Raw genomic sequence first — 9765 nt, 5'->3', positions numbered from 1 at the left:
TAAGTCACCAATTAACCTGAATGTCTTTGGACTGTGGGAGGAAGCCGGAGTGCCCGGAGAGAACCCACGCTGACACGGGGAGAACATGCAAACTCCGCACAGAGGGGCTCCCACGCCCGGGATCGAACCGGCAACCCTCTTGCTGTGAGGCGAGAGTGCTAACCACCACACCACCGTGCCGCCCCGCTGTACAAGACTGATCTTGGTAAAGAAGTAAGGGAGTAAATACATACATTTAATAACATACATACATAAATGTTTGGCTCTGTATCAGTCATGAGTCTTTTTAAAATCTTATTCCAAATAGATTTTTTGTTTCAGACTGAACAGCCAAATCACTTTTCTCCCTCATGAATTTTCATTTACATATGTAAATATCCATTTTGTGTCAATGATTTTACACATTCAGAGCAGCTAAACTGTTTGCTCTCCTGTATGACATCTCATGTGTTTCTTCAGTTTTCCATTCTCACCAAATCCCTTCCCACACTCAGAGCAACTAAATGGTTTCTCTCCTGGATGACATCTCATGTGTCTCTACTGTAACCAAATCTTTTCCCACACTCAGAGCAACTAAATAGTTTCTCTCCTTTGTGAGTTCTTATGTGCTTCTTCAAATCTCTACTGTAACTGTAACCAAATCCTTTCCCACACTCAGAGCAGCTAAATAGTTTCTTTCCTTTGTGAGTTCTCATGTGTTTCTTCAACTCTCTACTGTAACCAAATCTTTTCCCACACTCAGAACAGCTAAATAGTTTCTCTCCTTTGTGAGTTCTCATGTGTTTCTTCAAACCTCCACTGTAACCAAATGTTTTCCCACACTCACAGCAGCAAAAGAGTTTCTCTCCTGTATGAGATCTCACGTGTCTCTTCAGATCTTCATGTCGAACATATGTTTTCCCACACTCAGAACAGCTAAATGGTTTCTCACAAATAATCAAATCACTGACAGGGACTTCATCATTTTTCAGAGAGTTTAAACCTGACTGAGGTTCTCTGGTCTCCGTCCAATCATCACTGTCATCAGTCTCAGGTTTTAAATGTGTATCTGGATCTGAGTTCCTGGCTGGTTCTGCTCCTCCACAGTCCTCTCCCTCTGCTTCTGTTTCCATCTGTTCAGTGTGTCTTTGATGAAGCTGTGAGGACTGAGGTTTCTCTTCATCATCTTCACTCTTCACAGGGACAGGAGTGAATGTGAACTTGGTGATATCATCCTCCTCCAGCCCTTGAAGCTGCTCTCCCTCCTGACTGATCCAGAGTTCCTCCTGTTCCTCTTTAATGTGTGGAGGCTCTGGGTCCTCCTGGTCCACACTGGAGCTCCACTCCTGCTGCTCAGGGGGAACCTCTTCTTTAACCACCAACAGCTGCTGGACGTCTGCAGGAAACAGTAAACACATACACAGATGTTCCAGAGAAATGTTGTCGTTCATTCACATCACAGCTCAAAAACTCCTTATTGAACTTCTACAGATCTCTGAGCATCAAACAGCTTCACAGTGTTCACTCAGCTGTGTCAGAGTGAGTGAGGCTGAGGTGAGCTTTAATTTCATAGCAGTCATTAACATGTACTGTTACTCTTGTCATGTCTGGAGGCTACAGTGTGGCTCTTTATTTGCTCAAACTAAAGTGAATTATGTGAGAATGATTGTCCATAGGATGGGAGAGTTTGCTGTGAGTCAAGTTTGATTACTGGCAGCCTGAGTAAATAAAATGCTGTTCGTACATCAACTCAAGTACTACTGCAGTACAAATTTGTGGTTCTTTTACTTCAGTCGAGAATTTCTAAAAAGTGTATGAGAGTGAGGCAGAGCGGATTAGGACTGGGTATCGCCACTGATTTCCTGAATCAATTCAGTTTCGATTCAAGGGGTCTCGATCCAATATCAATTTGACTGGAGATTTTTCAGTTACAAGACCAGTCCCTCCAGGATCTTGTGACAGAAAAATCTTGAATTTGCGTCTAATTTTGTCAAAAATTGCTATAAAATTGCAGCAAATGACAAAAAGTCGAGAGAGAAAAAATTTAAACTACTGCCTCCTGAAAATAAGTCATGTAATCACTTGCTATAATAATCATACTGAATATTACAAAAAACAGCTGCAAATGTTTCAGTTCTCTTGTTTAGTTTTATTTAATACGTTTCAAAACATGGACTCCAATAAAGTTGCAAAAAATTCTGAGAATATTGTAGCCCTCAAACCAGACAATGTGACTGGAAAACAACATGTAAGCTACATCTTCTGTAAACATAACATTTCAATAAATTCAACACATATTGTCTGCATTTAAACAGTGCAAGCCCTGCAAATATTGCAGACTTTTGTTTAATTTGCGTTAATTATTGCAGTCGCAAGATGGCAATTTTCTAGGGGGACTGCAATTCCAATTTTTGCTAGTATGTGAAAGAGATTCTCAGAGAACTAATCGTGTAACATTTACAAGGAAATATTTTTTTGAAAGACGAAATTCACAACAGGAATAAAACTGAATATTTCATAATTACATGTTGTTTCTGGAGCAGCAACAGTAATATTAAAACAGCAAAGTCACAATACAAACTTAATATCTCACTGGAAACAAAATAGAATGTCAATAAAATAAATCACATTCCTGACATAATAGAAAATACAGACATCAGTCAGTATCAGTCCTCCTGTCTACTGATGATGACTCATTGCCTGCAGGTCACATGAACACCGACTTTTTCCTCGAGGAGTTTTTTTTCATGCATAGTAACAAGTGTAGTTGTCATCAGCTCAAGTTATCTTCACCTCTCTGTCTCCACCGCGACATCTTTACTTTGTGATTGCGTGTCTGTGTGCGTATAAGTGGCGTGGCAGCCAGGACGCACAGACAGCAGGAGGAGACGCTGCAGCGCTACAGAACTCTTCACTCACTGTGACTCCAACTGAGGTGTGTAAGGTTCTGAGAAGAGCTAAAAAAAAAAACTGTAGAAATATACGCACATCACTTAGTTTGGGTGCTGGGCTGAATTGAAATTTTAGAAAAAAGAAAGAAAGCCCGCACACTCTCATTATGCTCCAAAAAAACTTTACTAGTTAGTAGGGGTGTCCCCGACTAAGAATTTTCATAGTCGAATCTGATTTTACAGATTTTTCCTTTAGCTGACTAACTGTCGAATCATGTTGTTTTTCCCCTCATTGATTAATGAGCTCATTTGCGTCAAGTTTCCGCTCCAGAGAAAAGAGCTAAAACACCCAAATAAACAGATTTAATTCTTTAGTTGGCATAATAAGATGATAATAATAAAAGTAAAAGGGTTATCATTTTATCTTTATTCCTTTCACTTCATGATGCTCAGATGAGCGCAGACGCGCTGCAGCGTCATCCATGTCTTTAACAGGAGTCCTTTCTGACTCGTCAGAACTTGCCATTTCATTCACAAATAACCATCCAAAACATCATCAAACTGTTTAGAAACAGTTTTCTTTCTTTCTGACTTGAGGTTACTTCATTAATCAACTCAGGTTCATACAAGTTCATCCACACGGACCGTGCGTCACCGCTCTCAATTGTTTGGCCACGTCGGACAAAAAGTACCCAAATAAAAAATCAGAGTCTGTCAAGGAAACAATCAGCGGTGAAATTCGTTTCAAGACACTTCAGGTAAACGAAATAATTAATGATCATTTTCAATTTTTTATTAATTCTATTTAAACAGAAATTAGGCTGATGTTTGTGTCAAAATAGACGATATATCATGAATTACTAGAAAACAAATACACTCTTTATCAAATCAAGATGTTCAGCAGCAGTGAGCACCCCCATATAGTCAGAATGGTACGTTTCATAACCACATTTTGCGACGATTTGACGGCGAGACTGGCTGTCGAATCAGACTTCTCCGAATCGAATTACCGACTATTCGGAGTCACCCCTACCAGTTAAACAACGTTTCAAGCGTGTCAGCTCTTCATCAGGTCACCGACAACCGACCCAATGCTACTTCACAGTGTTCACTCAGCTGTGTCAAGGCCAAAACACACCTGTGGTGAACAACAGAAGACCCCCTGCCCCTCCCTTGTTAACCCCTTGCTCACGGTTAATGCACTTAAATCGAGCGCCCTGCAGAGCAGCATCCACGTCTCCCTGTGACCTGCATTCATGGACAGCCAGGTAAAGATAGTGTTTGCCCTCAGTCCTGGTTTTGTTTGTTACTGTTGTGAGATTAAACTATTAAAGCATCTCATACAGCCAGCCTAATTTAGGCAATAACCCACCATTTACCAAGTTTAAATAAACCAAGTTTAACAATAAGTAAGCTAGTCTGGCATAACATCACACCATCTCCCTCCAACTCTCTGGCTGATTCTGGTTCACCAACTTCCTGCTGTGTTCAGAGACAGACGCTGAAATGCTTTCCCACTTCCACATGTCTTTAAAAAACAAAACTCAACTCAAAATAGTGTTGAGATCTCCCACAATGCAACTCTGATAATTCATTTAAATAAATATAAAATGCAGTTTGGTGCCAAGAGCACAGAGAGGGAGAGGAGCTGGAAGCTGCAGCCGCTGCAGGAGTCTGTTCTCTGGGATCTTTAAAGAATATCTAAAGCTTATTTAGGGGATAATCTGAAGTGTATGGACGTGAGTATTTAATAAAGAAAGAGCAGTTTGCTCATATATACAAACTGTATTGTTTACTAATTCTTGGGCGGTGGGCTGAAGTAAAACAAAAAACATAAATTTAATTGTATTTCTGAACCAGCAGGAAATAAAGAATTTAGCTGCATTCCAGGTTAAATTAAAGGGTTCTGATGGGAAAGTAACAACAAGAGAAAGTATAAAATAAGCCCTGCATTTAAGGCCTGAAGAAAAGACCCATGTTTGTAGGAAGAAAAGCTAACGGCACCAGAGAAGCTAACGGCACCAGAGAAGCTAACGACACCAGAGAAGCTAACGACACCAGAGAAGCTAACGCGGCGCATAAACATCAACAGATTGAATGTTTAATGAACAAAGCTGCAGTTATATTATTAATAATGAACTTGTAATGGTTAATGAACAAACCTGCTCTGTGTAACCGAAGCTGAGGGTTGAAAACAGCGTCCAGTAGTTTCCGTTGTCGCTCGTTCTCCTCTTTTGATCGACAAAGTTCCTCCTCGTACTCTGCTATCGTTCTTTCAACCAGCCCAAATATCTCTTCAGCAGCCGCAGTTAGTCGCTGCTTCACCAACGATCTCAGCATTTGGACTTTAGACATGTTCACACTTTACAAACACAACAAAGACACTCTGCTAACACACGTTTCCACCAGACGCCATCTTGTTCAGTGTGACAATAGGCTCGTTCGAGATGAGCTGCGCCTCGCCTGGAAAATAGACGAGAGCAGGCGGCCGCAGCGGGAGGCGGTGACAAAAAGCTGCGGTGAAGTCGGACAGTTTCCAGCAGCCTTCAGTCCGTACAGGAAGTCACAGACACACTCACATCNGTGTTGCTAAATACCTCAATAATTAAAACAGTCCAGTGTTAATGTACAGTAGACTCTGTATAGTTTATGATGAATGTATTCAGTCTGTGACGACTAAACTTCACCATCAGTCACACAACATGTTTTCTGTTCACAGAATAAACCTTCAGATCAGACAAATACAATCTTAATCTCTAACATTCAACAAAAACAAATAGTCTATCTAAAACGTCATCGAACCTAATGTCAGCCTCTAGTCTGTGCGACCCTGGCTTCGCTGCGTCTTTCCCTGGTTTTTTGCAGACTTAATCACTCTTCTTGCCTTGGCTCTCAACCTTTTATACTTTATCATATTACTCTCTGTTGGGCTCTTTCTCAGTGCTCTATATGCCCGATTCCTTCCTCTAACTGCCTTATCGCACTCTTTATTCCGTCCACAAACCATTTAAGTTCCTGCCCATTCAAAATTAAACTTCTTGCATTCCACTGCAATATGTAAAACATTAGCAGGCTAATCATCATCATCATCATCATCATCATCATCATCATCCTCACATGCGTCCATGCTTCCCTCTTCAAAGTATTCACTTCTGTCTGTACTCTTCCTTTCCCTTCTGCAACTCTTTCCCTCTCTTGTGTTTCCACCTTCTGTCTCATGAATGTGTGTGTAACTGCTCTGGGCCTATTTGCACCTCCTCAAGGAACCTCTCCGCTGCATCTATCACTACTGTGATCATATCTGACCTCCTCGTTTGGTTCTTAGCTGCCCACAGAACATCTACCATAAATGCTAGAAATTACTGTTTCTTCATTGCCTGCGCCTCAATCTCAGCTCCCTGCAGGTTAGAAACTGTAGCGCTTTCAGATATGTCAGGGCTAACATAAATTACTCCATTCACATTTTGCATATTGCCGTCAAACATGAAGCATTCAATGGGCCTGTTAAGCAAACAGCGAGCTTTCATTGCCTTCTCTCTTTGAACTTCAGTTTTACAGAAAATTAGCACATTTCCAATTCAACATCACTTTTGCATTCAATACAGGTCCCATTCTGTTTTTAATCTCTTCAGACAACTTGAGGATGTTTAAGCCTTTATCACTCCTATCTTTGAACTTAACCACAAATTTGAATCCACCCTGGTCTCCCGGCCTCGGCTTCTTCCTCAAATTTTTGTCTCTCTCTCAAAAAAAAAAAAAAAAAAAGTTTTTTTTTTCAAAAAATAACAGATGCATGTCACCTTCCAGTCTCCGTAGAAACATGATGGAGATTTTGAAAACCTAACCATGCTGTCAGACAGCCCTTTACTGATGCAGTTACATGATGCTCTCCTAAAAGCAACCAGACTCCACCGACAGAATCAGTAATTTTACCTCACAGAACACAGTGAGTCGCTGGTCTTCAGCTGCCCTTCGATTGGACAGTTAGTTTGTGTTGTTGTGTGACTTTTGGAACCGATCTAACCATGCCAGTTCTCTTGTCTGCTTCTCCAAACTGGGAGAGTAAAGCTGATAACACACAATTCCAAATGAAGGCTGAGTCATGAAGATCGCTCAGCGATGTTTACATTTTTTTTTTATAAATTTAAAAAAATGTCTGAAAAAATGTTTTCACTTCATTCACATCATTATGGGCTATTTTGTGCAGATTTCTTAAAAGCAAACTATGATCAAATCAGTTTTAGAATTTAGCAGCCAGAGTAGCTCTCCTGCTCTGGATCCAAGTACAGGAAAGAGCCACAGTGCTACATACCCTGCCCCTGAAAAGCAGCAAAAGTCCAGTCACCACCGGATAACAGGTTTGACTCAGCTTGGCTGTCAGAGGGGAAATACTCCCCCCTGGCTGTACAAGACTGATCTTGGTAACTAACTAAGTAAGTAAATACATACATTTAAAAACATATAAACATAAATGTTTGGGTCTGTGTCAATCATGAGTGTATTTAAAATCTTATTCCAAATAGATTTTTTTTCAGACTGAACAGCTGAATCACTTTTCTCCCGCATGAGTTTTCATGTGTTTATGTAATTTTCCATTTTGTGTAAATGATTTCCCACAAATTGAGCAGCTAAATGGTTTCTCTCCTGTATGCACTGTCATGTGTACCTTCAGATTTCCATTTTGACCAAATCTCTTCCCACACTCAGAGCAACTAAATGGTTTCTCTCCTGTATGAGTTCTCATGTGTTCCCTCAACTCTCTACCGGAACCAAATCTTTTCCCACACTCTGAGCAGCTAAATGGTTTCTCTCCTGTATGAGTTCTTATGTGTACATTCAGATTTTCACTTTAACCAAATGTTTTCCCACACTCAGAGCAGCTAAATGGTTTCTCTCCTGTATGAGTTCTCATGTGTACCTTCAGAATTCCACTTAGACCAAATCTTTTCCCACACTCAGAGCAGCTAAATGGTTTCTGTCCTGTATGAGTTCTCATGTGTACGTTCAGATTTTCACTTTGACCAAATGTTTTCCCACACTCAGAACAGCTAAATGGTTTCTCTCCTGTATGAGTTTTCATGTGTTCTTCAGAATTCAACTTCGACCAAATCTCCTCCCACACTCAGAACAGCAAAATGGTTTCTCTCCTGTATGAATTCTCATGTGTACCTTCAGATCTCCACTGTAACCAAATCTTTTCCCACACTCGGAGCAGCTAAATGGTTTCTCTCCTGTATGAGTTCTCATGTGTACCTTCAGATTTTCACTTTGACCATATGTTTTCCCACATTCAGAACAGCTAAATGATTTCTCACAAACAATCAAATCACTGACAGGGACTTCATCATTTTTCAGACAGTTTAAACCTGACTGAGGTTCTCTGGCCTCCTTCCAATGATCACTGTCATCAGTCTCTGGTTCAGAAGACCCTCCAATGCTGTCTTTAGCCTCAGGTTGTAAATGTGTATCTGGATCTGAGTTCCTGGCTGGTTCTGCTCCTCCACAGTCCTCTCCCTCTGCTTCTGTTTCCATCTGTTCAGTGTGTCTTTGATGAAGCTGTGAGGACTGAGGTTTCTCTTCATCATCTTCACTCTTCACAGGGACAGGAGTGGATGTGAACTTGGTGATATCATCCTCCTCCAGCCCTTGAAGCTGCTCTCCCTCCTGACTGATCCAGAGTTCCTCCTGTTCCTCTTTAATGTGTGGAGGCTCTGGGTCCTCCTGGTCCACACTGGAGCTCCACTCCTGCTGCTCAGGGGGAACCTCTTCTTTAACCACCAACAGCTGCTGGACGTCTGCAGGAAACAGGAAACACACAGATGTTACAGAGAAATGTTGTCGTTCATTCACATCACAGCTCAAAAACTCCTTACTGAACTTCTACAGATCTCTGAGCATCAAACAGCTTCACAGTGTTCACTGAGCTGTGTCAAGGCCAAAACACACCTGTGGTGAACAACAGAAGACCCCCTGCCCCTCCCTTGTTAACCCCTTGCTCACGGTTAATGCACTTAAATCAAGCGCCCTGCAGAGCAGCATCCACGTCTCCCTGTGACCTGCATTCATGGACAGCCAGGTAAAGATAGTGTTTGCCCTCAGTCTTGGTTTTGTTTGTTACTGTAGTGACATTAAACTATTAAAGCATCTCATACAGCCAGCCTAATTTAGGCAATAACCCACCATTTACCAAGTTTAAATAAACCAAGTTTAACAATAAGTAAGCTAGTCTGGCATAACATCACACCATCTCCCACCAACTGTCTGGCTGATTCTGGTTCACCAACTTCCTGCTGCGTTCAGAGACAGACGCTGAATTGCTTTCCCACTTCCACATGTCTTTAAAAAACAAAACTCAACTCAAAATAGTGTTGAGATCTCCCACAATGCAACTCTGATAATTCATTTAAATAAATATAAAATGCAGTTTGGTGCCAAGAGCACAGAGAGGGAGAGGAGCTGGAAGCTGCAGCCGCTGCAGGAGTCTGTTCTCTGGGATCTTTTAAGAACATCTAAAGTTTATTTAGGGGATAATCTGAAGTTTATGGACGTGAGTATTCAATAAAGAAAGAGCAGTTTGCTCATATATACAAACTGTATTATTTAATAATTCTTGGGCGGTGGGTTGAAGTTTAAAAACCATGAATTTAATTGTATTTCTGAACCAACAGGAAATAAAGAATTTAGCTGCATTCCAGGTTAAATTAAAAGGTTCTGATGGGAAAGTAACAACAAGAGAAAGTATAAAATAAGCCCTGCATTTAAGGCCTGAAGAAAAGACCCATGTTTGTAGGAAGGTGAATTTGATGTAAACAAACCAAACTACCCCATAAGACTCTTTTCTCTTCAGCTCTCTGTTAACTTGTACTTTACTTGAGTATTTCTATTTCCTGCTACT

At 40.9% G+C, this 9765-nt stretch overlaps 2 protein-coding genes and 1 pseudogene across 2 annotated transcripts; all 3 read right to left on the bottom strand.

Moving 5' to 3' along the window:
- Positions 1-9765, bottom strand: part of LOC126403880 (zinc finger protein 721-like) — an 84257-nt pseudogene that overhangs the window by 35669 nt on the left and 38823 nt on the right.
- On the bottom strand, positions 9-5446 carry LOC126404341 (zinc finger protein 177-like). The gene is made up of 2 exons (XM_050067519.1): positions 5033-5446; positions 9-1375 (listed from the first exon to the last, which is right to left on the bottom strand). Exons 1-2 carry the CDS (start codon positions 5223-5225, stop codon positions 528-530), a joined length of 1041 nt encoding a protein of 346 aa, XP_049923476.1. The 5' UTR covers positions 5226-5446; the 3' UTR covers positions 9-527.
- LOC126404380 (gastrula zinc finger protein XlCGF17.1-like) lies at positions 7246-8047 on the bottom strand. The gene is given in 1 exon segment (XM_050067582.1): positions 7246-8047. A coding segment is annotated over 1 exon segment (531 nt). The 5' UTR covers positions 7951-8047; the 3' UTR covers positions 7246-7419.

Source organism: Epinephelus moara, chromosome 17 (assembly GCF_006386435.1).
Source record: "Epinephelus moara isolate mb chromosome 17, YSFRI_EMoa_1.0, whole genome shotgun sequence".
NCBI classification, from domain to species: Eukaryota; Metazoa; Chordata; class Actinopteri; order Perciformes; family Serranidae; genus Epinephelus; species Epinephelus moara.
The sequence above is the reverse complement of the archived record's forward strand: the minus strand, read 5'-3'. Positions and strand labels throughout refer to the sequence as shown.

What these genes read in the sequence shown, in the direction of transcription:
- LOC126404341 (XM_050067519.1), bottom strand. Translation starts at nt 5,225, where the DNA reads ATGTCTAAAGTCCAAATGCTGAGATCGTTGGTGAAGCAGCGACTAACT. An exon ending in GCTTCGGTTACACAGAGCAG is followed by an intron (nt 1,376 to 5,032) that starts GTTTGTTCATTA and finishes TGTTTCCTGCAG; the next exon opens with ACGTCCAGCAGCTGTTGGTG.